A 15,744-nucleotide genomic window follows, 5' to 3' on the forward strand; every position below is an offset into this window, starting at 1 on the left:
ACCGTAACCATGGTTACTGTTCTTCTGAATACTCCCAATTGATTACCGATAATCAGCACCACCATCTAGGTGGTTCCTTAACTTGAACCTTACGAGATTTTCAAACGACATGAAGCACCCGATGCATGATCCATTGTTGCTGATGGTGCTATGTAACAAAGGCGCCCAAAGAAACATAAAAACCTGCATATATTAACCACCATGGTAGGTACTGTACAGCCTGCTCAGATGGAGACTATTATTTCACAATCAGACGGCATTGAAAGATATAGTAAAAAAAAAAGACAAATACCCGCTATCTCATCTCTATTTCGTATTTGCGTTGGGATACCCAAGATGCGGGCCGATGGAAACAACTCCAAGACAGGAGTGGATGGTGAACCAACTTCTCTACTCTCATCGAAACGGAAGCGGCCGGGTAGCCCAGAGGACCCTCATGGAAAGAGGGCACGCGTAGACGGTAGTCCCATGCCCCTCAGCGCCAGCAATACGCCTAAAATAGACGTGAGAACGCCCGGAAGTCAGGAAGCTGCACCGATCCCCCAGGGAAGACCGAACATGGACGGCGCGCCACCACGTCGCCAAACAGATAAATGTGATAAAGAAGGTTGTCGTGCTAATGGAACCTTTTGTGGCCCTAGAACCGAGGGTCCGATTCATCGCGCTAGGGACGCAACAGAGCGGCTTCAGGCTGGTATACTCGCTCCTGAAGAAACACGTTTCACCTTGTATGTCGAGGGCAAAAAGGTTGAGGTCGTTACTAGTGGCACAAAGGTTTTGATAGTAGCAAAGAGCCTCACTGGCGAGCCTATGGGTATGTGGGAGGTTTAATAGGCCTGCCGCGGGATTAAGTTAACTTTCCTCGTTTTGTCAAGCTCCTACTATGGACTAGAGCCAACAGGGGGGATTGTATTATGTTATGGACCTGGACGACTTGAGTCTAGAAGCCAGGTGCAAGACCTATACCTACTCTATCTGTTTCTCGATGCTTCGTTAGAAGTTTGTAAACTTGTGGTATATACAGTGGTGGCCAAAATCGGTTTCCTCTCTATAGAATATAGAACCGGTGAAGTGCTCAATGACAGCGCGAGGTTCCTTCACTTCTTTTTCGACCTGAATAGTCCGTCGTTCCGTTTGAGCCTGGAGCCGTTCAGATTCGGCTTATCGCTGCGCCTGAAGATTCACATTGTGCTCAAGCTTCCGGTGGTTATCCTCCTGTCCCAAGAACTGTGCGCCATCAAAATTCTATAGATCGGGCCAGGTGGATGGCATTGCTGCGAAATCGGTAAGGCAGCTGTTATGCTTTCAAGCTGGGCAATTATCGGCGAGACTACGCGCTATAAATCGCCACCAGTTTCCATCTCATTCCTCCAACCCAGGGCCGCATGGAGCGATCGGGCCTCCACACCCTGAAGACCGGTCTTGCTAGAAAAGACCGATCCGATGCCGAGTATGTATATCCTAGGTTATCCGAGGATAAGGCATCGAGGCAAGTAGGTCGGAGTAATCTCACATCAGTAATCAGTATCAGAGCCAGTAAGGATGATGTTAGCGACAAGGGGCATGGTAATCCGGTGGCTGCAATCAGGGTTCGGGTAATCATAGTGATGACGACCGAGACCTGACGTTATCGGGGGTGAAGCAGTTGGGGTAAGCATAAGCAGTTGCAAATTGTCGGCACTATCGAAGCGTGATTACTGTATCAATAGTTGATTACTTACTTGGCTACACAACAGCATGATTACGGCGGCTCCACTCTCCACTTTAGGGGTTAACACAATGGTAATCCAACAGGAGTGAACTGTACAGTGCCGACCACCTCCAGAGGCCGCCCAGCTTTCTACGTAAAGTCTTTGAGCACGGACCTCGGCGTGGCTGGTGTGGCTTCTCGACAGTGCGTTTTGGTTGTGACAGAACTGTGGTAATCAACCCCACCTTGCCAAAGATGCTTATTGCTGTCACGTGGCGGCTTATGGCCGTGGAAAACACACCTGACATCCTGGTACCCGTCATCTTCATCCCCCACAACGCGTCAAGAATAAGCCCCGACTTCTGACCCAAAATGGCTCCCCGACTCTCTGATGCTGACCATGAAAAGCTTCAAGCGATGATTCAACGTAATGAATCGACTAAACATATAGCCCAGGCTATCCCCTACGACCCCCGAACCGTTCGAAAAGCCCGAGTGCGATACAATCTCTTCGAATCGACGAGGGCCTCGGAAGCGCGTCTGCCCTGTTGCTCTAGGGTAGCTCCGTGATGGGGTTAGGCGGGCGGGGCTTGCGGTCGGGCCGCCAATGCCCGACAGGTGGGGGATGCTAAAGTCGAAGTTATCGTGATCCCACTGTATCAAGTCAAGTAGTTAGCTATCCATAGTGGCAACTCTGAGGCATCCAACAGGCTGAGTGGTTATGGAAACGATGCGACGGGGGACTGTATTGCAGCACACGAGGCCGCATTTCATCATGTTGTATTTATGGGAAGCTAGAATATTCTGTATGAATTACGTGGGCTTTTAGGGTTATCAAAGGAAGACAGAGATCAAAGAAAGTCTAGAAAAAAGGGCAGCCCCACCTGCCTCCTCGCGTTCATCGTGATGGGTGTTATCGATAAGCTATCGCTAAAGACCGCTCGTTGCCCGTCTTGGTTTAGTTTGTGACCTGAGCCATGGCTCCCTGGCGTCGATCCTGTTGACGAGATTTTGGAACCTTCCTTTCCATTATTAAAATTCCCCACCAAAGCTCTCAATCTGAGAAACTACAGTAGCGGCCTCGATTTTCATTTCGATGAAGGATCCTGCTCTTCAGAGATGAACATGCAGTCGTGTGCTCTGACTTCTGGCCCTGTTGGTGACACAACACTGGTCACGTGAAACAAGTGATGCAGGTTGACTGAACCCAGCCTCGTCGACCCCGCACCTTGTGATGATGGAAAAGGCATGTCATAACACGCTCTTTTGCACCAGCTACGACGACAAAAACGTGTCCATATGGCGCTCGAAGGATTAGGAATCGCTGCCAACGTCTTCGCCGTGGTCGACATGTCGGCCAAGGTGATTGGCTGGTGTGCGCAATATGCCCAGGATGTGTCACACGCCAAAGAGGACAAAAAGAGACTTTCGGAAGAAGTTACGCGTTTGAACCTAGCGTCGGTGAACGTTCGCGAACTATTGCGCGGGCCGCATGGCTCAAGGCTCAAAGCGTCTCAAGCGCTCTTTCTCGCAACAGTTCATGGCCAATCTCAACTGAGGCACATAGAAACTCGCCTTGCTGGTCAACGAGGGCAGAACACAACCAGCTTTAAGGCTTTGAAGTGGCCATTTCAGAGCAAAGATCTCCAACTAATACTTCAAGACCTGCAGCGGTGTACGAAGGCCATCTATTCAGCCTTGGAAGCTGATCAGACGTTGGTACCAATATTCCGATTAAGCTGGGTCCAGCTAATGAGTTATTTTAGGTCGATCATTCTTGACATCGACCACCGAACGGCCCTCGATCGCTTACCTGAGGCGGATGGAGCATCTTTCGACTCCCACGCCGAAGAGCACAATCCGATATGCCTACCAAACACTCGAGTCGAGCTGCTTAAAGATGTATGCAGCTGGATTGACGACCCACACTCGAAGACAATATTCTGGCTCAATGGCATGGCGGGAACTGGAAAGTCGACCATCTCGCGCACTGTCGCTCGATCGCGGTCCAAGCAAGGTGATCTCGGTGCCAGTTTCTTCTTCAAGAGGGGAGAGACTGACCGAGGGAATCTGGCCAAGTTCGTGCCTACCCTGGCCCGCCAGCTGGCCTGGAGCATTCCGGGAGTGGCATCTGCTATCAAGAAAGCAATAGATGCTGATCCGGCGATTGTTGGGAAAGCCGTACGAGAGCAATTCGACAAGCTCATTCGAGACCCATTGTCGAAAGCAGTGGAGACGTCAGCAAGCCCACCTTCGCTTGTTATTGTCATTGATGCGTTGGACGAGTGTGAGGGTGATGCCGACATTAAGCTACTTCTTGAGCTTTTTTCCAACGCACGCTCTACGGGTTCCTTACGTGTTCGAGTGCTTGTTACAAGCAGGCCCGAACTGCCCGTACGCCTTGGTTTTCATTCTATCGACGGCACCTATCAAGACCTGGTACTACATAAAATTCCGCAGTCGATCATTGAGCACGACATACTTGTCTTTCTTCGCCATGAGTTCGCCAACATTCGCAGAAACTTTAACAGCTTGGCGGAAGAAGAGCTGAAACTGCCAATGCATTGGCCTGGGGAAACTGACCTCGAGAAGCTCACCATGGCGGCGGCGCCTCTCTTTATTTTTGCCGCGACTCTCTGCCGCTTCATCAACGACTCACGTCTTGGCAGCCCTGATGAGCTTCTGCAGAGAGTACTTCATCTCACGGGCAATAGCCATGCCTCTAAGCTTGACATGACCTACTCACCAGTTCTGGAGCAACAAGTCGTCAACAGATCAGGAGGTGAGAGACGTGACGTCATCGAGAGCTTCCGTCTCGTCGTCGGCACTATCGTCACGTTGGCTAGCCCGTTGTCAATGCGCGCTCTAGCGCTCCTTCTCGATGTCCATATCGATAAAGTGTCGACGAGGCTAAAGGTGTTACATTCCGTTTTGGATGTGCCAAAGACTCTCAACTCCCCGGTGCGACTGCTACATTTGTCATTCCGAGATTATCTCATCGATCCAGAGAACAGAGAGACGCTCGAGTTTTGGGTGGATGAGAAACTTGCTCACCGAAACCTGACAAAACAATGTTTGCGTCTTATGCGTGGCACTTTACGCGAGAACATTTGCGGACTGTCTTTCCCAGGTATGCGTCGATCTGCGGTGGACGATGTGCAACTCGAGAAATGCATACCTCCACAACTTCAATATGCTTGTCTTTACTGGGTCCATCATCAGACCAAGGCCGATTTTGAGCCGAATGACAGCCGCGAGGTCTATGATTTCTTAACTACGCACTTTCTTCATTGGCTGGAGGTGCTGAGCTTGATGAACCGAGCCAGAGAAGGTCTCGACTCACTCAGGTCGTTAGTTGACTGGCTAGGGGTAAGTCTCTTCTATAGCTTAAAGTCTAACCCATGCTGACTCTTGTTAGAACCGAGGAGATTTAAGCCTATCGAATTTCTTAGCTGATGCAGTTCGGTTCCTCCAGGCAAATTTCTCTGTGATCGATGAAGCACCGTTGCAGATATATTCTTCTGCCCTGGTTTTCGCCCCGAAGAGGAGCCTTATCAGAAAGTCATTTGAGGATGGTGTTCCAGGATGGTTAGCTATTTGGCCACAGGTCAAGGATGACTGGGATGCATGCATGTTGACGCTGGAGGGCCATAGCTCCCCGGTCAGCTCGGTGGTGTTCTCGCACGACTCGACGATGGTGGCATCGGCCTCTTACGACAAGACGGTACGGATCTGGAACGCAAAGACGGGGAAGTGCGAACAAGTGCTGGAGGGCCATAGCTCCTTGGTCTACTCGGTGGTGTTCTCGCACGACTCGACGATGGTGGCATCGGCCTCTGTAGACAAGACGGTACGGATCTGGAACGCGGAGCCGGGGAAGTGCGGACAAGTGCTGGAGGGCCATAGCAACGACGTCAGGTCGGTGGTATTCTCGCACGACTCAACGATGGTGGCATCGGCCTCTGACGACAAGACGGTACGGATCTGGAACGCAAAGACGGGGAAGTGCGGACAAGTGCTGGAGGGCCATAGCAACGACGTCAGCTCGGTGGTATTCTCGCACGACTCAACGATGGTGGCATCGGCCTCTAGGGACGGGACGGTACGGATCTGGAACGCAAAGACGGGGAAGTGCGGACAAGTGCTGGAGGGCCATAGCGACTCGGTCTGGTCGGTGGTTTTCTCACACGACTCGAAGATGGTGGCATCGGCCTCTCACGACAAGACGGTACGGATCTGGAACGCAAAGACGGGGAAGTGCGAACAGGTGCTGGAGGGCCATAGCTCCTCGGTCTGGTCGGTGGTTTTCTCGCACGACTCGACGATGGTGGCATCGGCCTCTGGCGACAAGACGGTACGAATCTGGAACAGAAAGACCGGAGTATGCAGGGAGGTCATTTCGTTGAACTTCTACACGGATGTACTTTCTTTTACATCCGACGATAGCGGCCTTGTCACAGGTGCTGGTGTCTTTTCTTTAACTGGCGACCTAGTGTCTTCTACGAAGCCTTCCATGCCATCGCAGTCTTCAATAGCCTCAGGACTTAGCTTGCGAGACGAGACCTGGGTGACGACGGCAGGAACGGACTTGCTTTGGCTACCTGCCGAATGTCGTGGTAGAACAGCAGCTGTCTCAGGAAACTCAGTTGCTATAGGCTGTCGGTCAGGAAGGGTTATTCTCTTGGAGTTTTCTGCTGCGGAACTAGCTAAAATGTAATGATAGGAGTGAATTTACCCCTGTCGACATAATTCTATTGGGCACGGTAGACTACAGAAAAATACAGTATGTCAGGTGTCTCTTTGTGGCGGCCTGTTCCTGTGTTTGTTAGACTGCAAAATTATCGCTTACAGCGTTTCGTGGTCAGCATCAGAGAATTGGGGCGCCATATTAGGTCAGAAGTCAGGGCTTATTCTGATCGCGTTGTGCTGGATGGAAGATGGTAGTTGTCAGTATTTCCCACGGCCATAAGCGGCGGTGGACGATGACGGCATGTGACAGCGACAAGGAGGTGGGGCGGATTATCACAGTTCCTATGACGCATGGAGCACTGTGAACAGCCATATCAGCCACGACAGGGTCCGTGCTCAAATACTTTACGAAGAAAGTTGGGCGGCCTCTGGAGGTGGTCGGCACTGTAGAGTAGCAGGGCCAGATTCAAGTTTCAAACTTGATGACAGAATAATCATCCGCGGACCAAGTTGGCATCTCATCAAGAGAGCATGCTTAGATATAAACATTGAGGTGACATCATAGCCTAGAGCTCAAGGAAATATATATAACGTACATGATAAGCGAGTGCACCGGACAAGTGAGTGCACCAGTATACTGTATAACCTAAAATCACTATCTCCTAAGTCTCTAAAAATGGCTATAAAATAGCTATGAAGTTAAAAAGAGCATTTCTATAAATATAACTCTATATAATATCTAAAAACAATTTTTTAATATTTTTAACAAAATCCGGTTATAAAGAAATAGCTGTATATACAGTGCGAATAAGGTTTTTTCTAAACTAGCTTACTAAAGGATTTTTAAAAAATCTGTAAAAAATAATAAATACTTTTCTCATTTTATATAATCAAACTTTTAAATTATGGCTTTGTAAGGTTTTTCCTTAATTTTAGAGAATTTTTTAAAGAGATTAAAAATTAAGGTGTAAATCCTACAGTTGAGAGCATGGACACCCTCCTCTTTCAAGACAATTGAAGTTTTAGAAGCGATGCCCCACACAGTGTTGTTTTGTTACTTTTAAACACAGTATACAATGAATCTTGACCCGAGCGACTTTTGGAGTAAGGCTTTACTGTCATCCGATGCTTACGGCATCACGATTCGCCACTCGTTCAGGCAACGTGGCAAACTCATTCTTGTCATCCTCTACGAATGTCACCTCATTTATCGAAAACCCAGCGAATCGAGCTTGAGCAAGTCATCAAAAGTAAGTTAGAAGGTAAGGAGACAATCACAGATGAGGAGATCGCCAAAACGATCATTTCCTGTTCGACGCGAACCGTCCGTAATGCCCGATCGAACATCCTCCGCTACGGCACGATCGACGCCCCTCGGAAGGTAACCGACTGGTCCGGGGTTATCACAGAGAATATGTGGTTGGCTTTACAAGATCAGTTGTATCGAGACCCTTGCATGACTCAAGAAGGCATGGCTGCTTTTCTTAGCAAGAAATACCTTGTAGATGTGTCACGTTTCACAATCGGAAGACTGCTTAAACGAGTCCGCTGGACCAAGAAAGTCACACAGAACGTCGCCAAAGAACGTAACCAGGATCTACGAGACGATTACATCGAACGACGATCCCATTATAAGGCTGAACAGATGATATTTATTGATGAAAGCGGGAGCGATCGTGGACTGGCGATACTGGGACGTGGTTACGCTCCTAAAGGGGTGACACCCGTCCAGTTCAAGCGGTTTCATCGCGGCAAGAGAGTACAAGTACTACCAGCATACACGCTGGATGGTGTCATTTATTGCGAGGTGTATCAAGAAAACACTGATGTTCAAGTCGTCGAGGGGTTTCTCGAAAGACTGCTGCCATTCTGTGGTAGATATCCAGAGCCGAAGTCCGTCATCTTCATGGACAACGCCTCCTTTCATTTCTTCTCCCCACAGCTCAAGGAGAAACTTGCTGAAGCTGGTGTGATCATCGAATACCAACCGCCGTATTCGCCAGACTTGAATCCCATCGAGTACCTGTTCGGTTCCGTCAAGAATCGCATTAGGAAGAGATGCCGGGAGGACGAAGATCTCATACAGGGCGACTTCAAGTCGTACCTACAGATGCAGGTCAGAGTTGTAGGTCAGGACAGAAGGATCGCAAAGGGTCACTTTAGGAAAGCGCAGATTTATTTTGACTAGCCTGGTGTGAAAGGAAGTGAAATAAATGCCATTCTCTGCCCATCATCTTGCGTTGTTGTCCCTTTCACGCTCCCGGAAGTACCGTGGAATATCGCAAACATAATGCCATGCTATGCCTTGTGGTATGCCGTGCTTGATGTAGAACCAAAACATTCTCTCTGGGTTGCTAGCAATCATGTCAAGATCAATGCAGTGCGCCAAAGACAACTCCTGCACCGCGGTGTAATGTTCCCGATGTTCTTCGGTGCTGACTTGGGACCGCTGCCAGACGCCGTATGCTATGAGTGCCCCTTCCCTGGGCAGATCATACTTCACGAGAGGGGTGGTTGGGAAAGCCATCCTGGGGGTTGCTGGGCTGTTAGGTGTATTTTGATGGCAATGAACGACTGTCACGCCGGTCGGCGAGCCGACCGAGTCTCGCCGCCGCCGCTTGCGACCTTGCGTCTTCTCGCGTTCTTCCCGTTCCCTTTCTTCCCAGTCGCGCTCGTCGTCCACTACCAAACGACGGAATTCATCGGGAACATCATCGTGCCCATCCAATTTTTTTCCGGCCTGTAAATGATCGGCGAGCATCTTCACGTGGTGTGGCTGCAGACGGTGATGTTTGCCTTGATTTTGCCAGCAATGGTCTCCTTTTGTACAGGGTGGCCCAGGGCAGCGCATAAGAGCGTATGCCTTCCTGATGCATGCTCCTCGGCCTGCGCCGGCCGTCCTGGCTTCCAAATCTTCTTGTTGGTTGGCTGTCGCCCCTCCTCTGCTAGATTTGCTGGGTTCCACGGACTGATAATTGAACGTAACCGTAACGGTGATCTTCTTGCCATCATTTAGAAACTTACTCCATTCCCGGAGCTGCTTCGCGACAAATGACCAGTCAACGTCTAATTTTGGAAATCGCTTCGTTATCTTGCCTGTCTTACGGTCGGTCACGGACAAGATGAGCTTCGTCCCGTCCGCTTTCCAGGGCTTATCCATACTCGCAGCAGTCACTTTCGGCTCAAGGACATGTTTCCAGAACTTGCGCGGCGAGATCACGATGTCCAGCTCCGATTCGCCAGCTTGCGCTCTATTCTTTGCAATTAACTTCCATTCCACATTATAGCGTATCGTTGGTTGGCCTTCGTACGACTGGCCTGGTTTCCAGTCAGCAAATGGAACGAAGGTTAAGGCACTCCCGGCGGGCCTCAGCGAGCTTCTTGGTGCGAAGGCTGCTGGCTGAGACTCTTCGCTATCGGACGTTGGAAAATCGGAGTTGCTCGCATCGTCACTGGGCCAGTCGTTCGCAGTCTCGCTCTGATTCATGATTGTTGCCACATCGCAGAACGCTGCCTGGGCGTTTCTCGCAGGTTCGCCGTTGCCGCCAACGGGCCACAAAGGACACCTGTCCTCCCCGTCCTTCGCATTCCAACGGGTTCTCCGGCCTTCTACGACCTCATGTCACGTGATTACCAGAAAAATGTCAAAAGTTGGCAGTAAAGCCGGTACTGATGGCCAAAAATTTTTTAGATGAAGCTATTCAGAGTCTTAAACTTCCCTGTAGAGCCGAAAAGCAAGGTTTCGGCCTTGAAATGCGACCTGATGCAGACTTGTGGCAACATCTTGCATGCAGTGGTTGAGGATCCCCCTGAACTAGGAAAAATGGAGGTGTACGTACCCTAACGGCTGAAGGAAGGTACCGGGGATAATCACTCGCACTGCTTTTATGTGGGTCAATATGTGGGGTAAGAGTGGTACTTATAGATACTTGGAAAGACTTCTGGAGCTCAGCCAGTAATGACTGTCAGTGGAATCCACACACATTTTGAGTCCACTTTTTAGCCCCATGCTGACTTGCAAAGTATTTTTCTGTATCTCAAAGTCTCCTCTAGCTTTTCTAGAAGAGACTTTTTATAGAAAGAGGCAGATATCCGTGCTCTCAACTGTAAGAACTTTCAAAGTGGTGCACTCGCTTGTCCGGTGCACTCGCTTATCATGTACGTTAACAGCTTTCTGCAGTACTGTACATACTGTAGAGTATTGAGCACTTGCATCTACTGCTCCAAAACAACATGCTCTTTGTAAAGTCTAGGGTGGGGTGGGGTCATCTATGGCTACTCAGGCTTCCTCTTAGTCGAGGCAGCACAATGTATACCACTGCGATTTACTATCGTATCCTAACCTGTCCTCCCGGTAGCAATGGCACAATCTGATTAGGCGTCGTCTTGGCCATAAACTCCCACATTAATTTCGGCTGTTTTGCATCCCGCACCTGAATCCAGTCGTAGTCGCGGCTCACTTTTGCTGTAATAGCGCGTAGCTCCGTTAACTCCACTGCGGCACGTTTAGTCCTTAGAGGATTATAGTATACCATTAATGTTTGCGACGTTTTGTGCTCTCCTTCGTCTTGCTTCTCTTCTTCCACTGCCATCTGTCTTACGAGTAGCCAAATCATGACTGAGTAATGCCGGGGTCAATCCTCGGGCGACCATTTTATCCAACCATTTGTGATTTTTGAAACATAGGTCCCAGGGCAAATATCCTCATAAGCGCCTTTGTGCGTTTTTAAAAAGCTAAATGTCTCTCCCCACGTTAGATAAGATGTCACCATGTATGTACCGAATCAGACTCCGTGCCGATGGTAAACGTAGCTACGCAGCCGTCGCGATAGCTAATGAAGCGCATCCGTGTAAGCCGCCGTGGTCAAATAATCCGTTGTTGGCATTGCTACTACATAAGAGGAAGAGGCGTCCGAGGAAGCGAGCGAACGAGCTGGCTCAAAGGGATCTTACAACTCGTTCGAGTCGGTCGATGAATACAGTGGGGTGCGAGTTCAGTGTCACTACAGTGACTTGACATTACAATTGTGACGAAAACGGACTTAACACAGTGCGAGGATTTAAGGCCCTTGCTAGTTGTAAGGTCGATTTTGCTGGAAGACCCACCATGTCCAGACGGTGCATCGACCCACTCAGTAGCCAATTTTAGAATAAATTCAAGAAAGCCCAAACCCCACACACTGACGCTGAACCCGCACCCCACTGTACTGATCGTAAATTTGTCAAAGTCTATGTAATAGGCACTGTAGGTATGTAGGGACGTCAGAGAGCAATTTTTCGCGTAACCCCCCTTTCGCATTTGCATGCCATTCTGAGCTTCGGGCACTAATCTAAAAATAGGGAAACCGGCTGTTATAAACCGGCTGTTATAAACCGGCTGTATTATATATAGACTATGTCTATCATAAAGTTAGCTTTAAATAGATAACTATCTATTTTTAGATATTTATCTTTTTTCATATTTTTATCTCTATAAATACAAAGAATACCCTTACTAGTAGCACTATGTATATCTCCTAATACGTTTTTTTATATTACCGAAGCTAAAGAAAGAGTTTCCTCAATCTCTTTCGACTATAAAGTAATTACTAGAACTGAGTTTTACTTATCATTTGGTTTTAAACGTAACATAATGGGCATGTTGAAGGCATTAAACGAAGATATCTTGCGTCTAATCGCTGGTCATACAAACAGTCCAGGAAGAATTCTTCGACTACTTCACATACCTCTCCAAGCCCATGATAGGGTTCTATATGCTTTTTTTAAGGACTATAACTGGCTGGAAATGGCGCATTCAGCTGGGTTCCCCGTATATTTAATCGGTTCGGACTTGAAAGCTCTTTTTCAAGAACAAGACATTCGTAACTGGGTCCCACAACGCCTAGCTTTGGTCAGCCCCGGCTTTGGTCATTATGATGAATTGAAAGAGTCCCTTCAACCTTTTGTCCGCCATACTCATGGTAGGATCACGGGCCGCCATGATCTAGCATTCTTTGCACATAATGTAACCTTGAATGTTACTAACATATTTAACCCCCCGACACTTGTGCACGGGATTCCAGATCAATGCCCTGAGAAGCTTAGTCGTTCCACACCGACTGGACGAGAAAGCTTCTTTCTCGCCTACGGGCAAACAAAAATCAAGGAAGCCAAGGTTGTTGGGCTAGGGAAAAATGCCCACACCGATGAATCGGTGTCTCAAATTTGTTCTATTCTATTTGAAGGGGAGTCCGTACTCTTTGCGAGAGAGCCGGCCCACTTCTTTGAAGCACTGGGCGGTTCCGAAGGATATCGGTACGCAGAAAGATACGAAGAACTTATGGCAAGCTACGTGAGTCAAACTCTCAAGCGTCCAATGAAGCAATGTCGGGCCTGTACAGAAAAGGGATACTCGCCGCCCGATAGTTTCTTGTGAAAGTCGCTACCTAAGCCCCGCCGACCTTGATTGTCAGTATGCAGAAAGAGGCACAGGGAACGATACCAAGCTATCACAGGATTATCTGATTGAAATAAACGAATCTGATGTGACTACTTTAGCATTCATTATTGCCTTGATCATTTTATTATAATTACTACCCCCTTGTATATTTGCTATTATCTTACCAATGACGATATTGATTATCCTAGTTGTGCTTATAGTATTCGTTTAGTTAGCTTAAATTGACTTGCTAAATTACTTCGGCCATGAGCTACCTGTACCTTGATTTACATCTTCTATGGGTATGACATATAACACCCGGTATTCAAGGTAAGATTATGATTCCCGCCACCCTTCCTCTTACCAACACATCCAACCACGTTACATACGCTAACTACAAAGACAGGCAACGCTCTTGAATAGTTCAGAGCCGTACTTACATCCTCGGGTAGATTGCATGAAATATCCATAGCTATAGATTTGAAAGATGGGCAAGATCGGTTAAAAAGGGATAAGAATAGCTCTAGCAGGTGGGACACCAAAACATGCCACAGCCTGTTACCTCTGTGCCAGATGCCTCAAAGGAAGGAGTGATGCTGTACTTTCCTACTCCCCATCCAACATAAGCAGCACGAATCTTTTATAACGCAGCGTGCGGAACGACGGCCATGTTTGCCAGGGATCAGCCCCTTTTCTAAGTCGTTCTTCCTTCCAGAACGCGCCCTGCTCTTGTCTCATGCTAAACATTAGGAAATTTCGCCATGCACCTTACATAAGTCTGCGAACTGGAGGCAGCTCAAATTGGAAGGTGTTAGAAATGAGTCTGTTGGCGCCTGCATCGAGCCTATTGTTCCTACTCCGTCATCTTCATCAACGGTCGGGGCCAAACCCCTGTTTAGCGAATTAAATAGATAACGAGTACGTACAGTACACACCTAGCGGATTTATGATCCAAATTTAACTGTGGTTAACCAATCAGTAAGCCAGTTTCTTGGTCAAAGCCTTAGTATCCTCTCATGATAATAGCTGACATCCAGCCAGCTCATGGCCTGACGCTGCCGGTCTTGCCCATGCCAAGGTCGGGCCCCTCTGATACTTTCTGAATGGCCATTATGCCTCGAAACTACCTTGGTAACCAGGGCCAGACTAATTTTTGAATAAGCACTAGAACTATGTAGAACGGCACTGAATGCGTCTCATTTCCGACGTCGCAACACACACCTACACGCTGGGGGGGCGGGGGGCGTTGGAGTTGCCTGGTATTCTGGCGAACTCCTTGTCAGCCAGGGATTACCGCATCGTACTGCCCCCTTTCGTCATCAGAATCATAACACTGAGGTACGCACACCCATATCAAACATGACTTGGCAATTAACATCAAAGGGGGAGGAGGGCGCCAGCTCGGCCATCTCTGTAGACGGAAGGTAGTATGAGAGTGCAGTGTCCTACAATGACTGTGGCTGGAAGGCATTGCACGTAAGTCTCGGAAGCTTCCAAAGACGGCGAGTTCCACATTTCTGATCACTCTGATGGCAAAGCTGCGGGCGCATGCATGCGCCTCAGGAGGACGCCGGCACCATCTCGGTCGATTGGACGAGCACATGGCACCCAAATGCGATTCTAACTGATCGGCATCTACGATCAGGGAGGCCTGACCTCCTGAGGGGGACGACTAGGTAACGAGAGGCCGGAGACGGCGGACTCCGGTGAGTCATCAGTACAGTCTGGTGTGGGTTCAGCGTCAGTAATTTTATGATATAGTTTCGACCGAAACGGACTAAACATAGTACGTATATCCAAGCCTTATGCTCAATTTTGCAGAAACACCACCGCATTCGGAATGTGCATAGATCGACCCAGTAGCTAATTTTAGAATGAAGTTGAGCAAGTCCAAACCTGGCACACTGACGCTGAGCCCGCCCCAATGTAACTATCAAACTGACTCCTGAAGCCGGTCTGGCGATTCTACGGTTCATTGGACGATTTGTACAACTGGGCTTTCTTCTTACTGCCACTAAAGACGACGAGGGGGATGACTCCTCCTCACCACGGCACCAAGATATCAATCCGCCGGGCAAGTCCTAACTAACGTGAAACTCAACAGAAACCCCCTGGTCCCTCCGATAACTACTGTAAGCGCTTTTTGTTCTGCTCTTCCAGAACACTGAGCGTCTTTTCATACATCTCCAGTACATCTTTACAATTCTTGACGTCTCTCTTCGGAATCAAGGCCAATTCCAAACCACGTACAGTTGCGTGAAAGGACCAGAATGGGGAATTGCTCCTGGCCGTTTTGTCCTGCAGCTTCGGCCGACCCTGCTTGACTATGATCTCTGTAGACGTCGTGACATCTATATCAACCCGGATGAGCTCTTGATATTCGGACTTCTGGCCTTCCGTCTTTGGGCAGTCCTTCTCTTGCATTGGACTGCCACGGCATAACTCAGCAGCGTGGTCGAGGGATTGGGTGGGGAGGCTGAAGTTGATGTTGGCGATATTGTCTGGATCCAGTATCTCAATAAAAACCGTATCTCTGAGAAATAGAGCGAGAGATCCGGAGATGTTGATGCAATAATGCGTATGCTGTAGCCTATTAGCGAGCATTCAAACAAAGTGCAAGCTTCTTACCTCACACAATTTCCACTCACGCTTGTTTCTTTCCTGTTCCATCGAGAAGTTGAGTTCTAGGCGTTTCATGGCTTTTTGAGGGGCGAGAATTGAGGTCAGTGAAAGATGGTGGATGAAGGAGAGGATGGAAAGAAAGGAAAAAGAAGGGGTCCTACGCTTATAAACTTGATTTGACTCTATAAGTCCTAAAACCGTACAGTTGTATTGGTTGCCACCATTTATTACAATTCTACTTCTATTATCAAGACTCGAAGGATCCTGTTCCAGCTCCTTGTGTGTCACCCTCCTCCTTTGATCCGGGAAGGCCGACAAAGCTGAC

The 15,744-nt window shown here is 48.6% G+C and overlaps 6 protein-coding genes across 6 annotated transcripts; 3 read left to right on the forward strand and 3 right to left on the reverse strand.

The window, feature by feature from the left end:
* Window positions 1–336: 336 nt before the first annotated feature.
* On the forward strand, window positions 337–831 carry MRS44_003778 (uncharacterized protein; the record flags this gene model as incomplete). Its single annotated transcript, XM_065623343.1, has 1 exon — window positions 337–831. One exon carries the CDS (start codon window positions 337–339, stop codon window positions 829–831), a length of 495 nt encoding a protein of 164 aa, XP_065479415.1.
* Window positions 832–2,989: 2,158 nt separating this feature from the next.
* MRS44_003779 (uncharacterized protein) lies at window positions 2,990–5,470 on the forward strand (the record flags this gene model as incomplete). The annotated part of the gene is made up of 5 exons (XM_065623344.1): window positions 2,990–3,405; window positions 3,457–4,084; window positions 4,151–5,059; window positions 5,109–5,297; window positions 5,345–5,470. 5 exons carry the CDS (start codon window positions 2,990–2,992, stop codon window positions 5,468–5,470), a joined length of 2,268 nt encoding a protein of 755 aa, XP_065479416.1.
* Window positions 5,471–5,479: 9 nt separating this feature from the next.
* Window positions 5,480–6,577, reverse strand: MRS44_003780 (uncharacterized protein; the record flags this gene model as incomplete). The annotated part of the gene is made up of 4 exons (XM_065623345.1): window positions 5,480–5,834; window positions 5,910–6,052; window positions 6,125–6,392; window positions 6,540–6,577. The coding sequence occupies 4 exons, from the start codon at window positions 6,575–6,577 to the stop codon at window positions 5,480–5,482; spliced, it is 804 nt and encodes a 267-aa protein (XP_065479417.1).
* A 997-nt stretch (window positions 6,578–7,574) lies between these two features.
* MRS44_003781 (uncharacterized protein) lies at window positions 7,575–8,567 on the forward strand (the record flags this gene model as incomplete). Its single annotated transcript, XM_065623346.1, has 1 exon — window positions 7,575–8,567. One exon carries the CDS (start codon window positions 7,575–7,577, stop codon window positions 8,565–8,567), a length of 993 nt encoding a protein of 330 aa, XP_065479418.1.
* A 42-nt stretch (window positions 8,568–8,609) lies between these two features.
* Window positions 8,610–9,866, reverse strand: MRS44_003782 (uncharacterized protein; the record flags this gene model as incomplete). Its single annotated transcript, XM_065623347.1, has 1 exon — window positions 8,610–9,866. One exon carries the CDS (start codon window positions 9,864–9,866, stop codon window positions 8,610–8,612), a length of 1,257 nt encoding a protein of 418 aa, XP_065479419.1.
* Window positions 9,867–14,924: 5,058 nt separating this feature from the next.
* Window positions 14,925–15,494, reverse strand: MRS44_003783 (uncharacterized protein; the record flags this gene model as incomplete). Its single annotated transcript, XM_065623348.1, has 2 exons — window positions 14,925–15,380; window positions 15,426–15,494. 2 exons carry the CDS (start codon window positions 15,492–15,494, stop codon window positions 14,925–14,927), a joined length of 525 nt encoding a protein of 174 aa, XP_065479420.1.
* Window positions 15,495–15,744: the final 250 nt, after the last annotated feature.

Source organism: Fusarium solani (assembly GCF_023522795.1).
Source record: "Fusarium solani strain SB1 chromosome Unknown bctg00000001, whole genome shotgun sequence".
NCBI lineage: Eukaryota > Fungi > Ascomycota > Sordariomycetes > Hypocreales > Nectriaceae > Fusarium > Fusarium solani.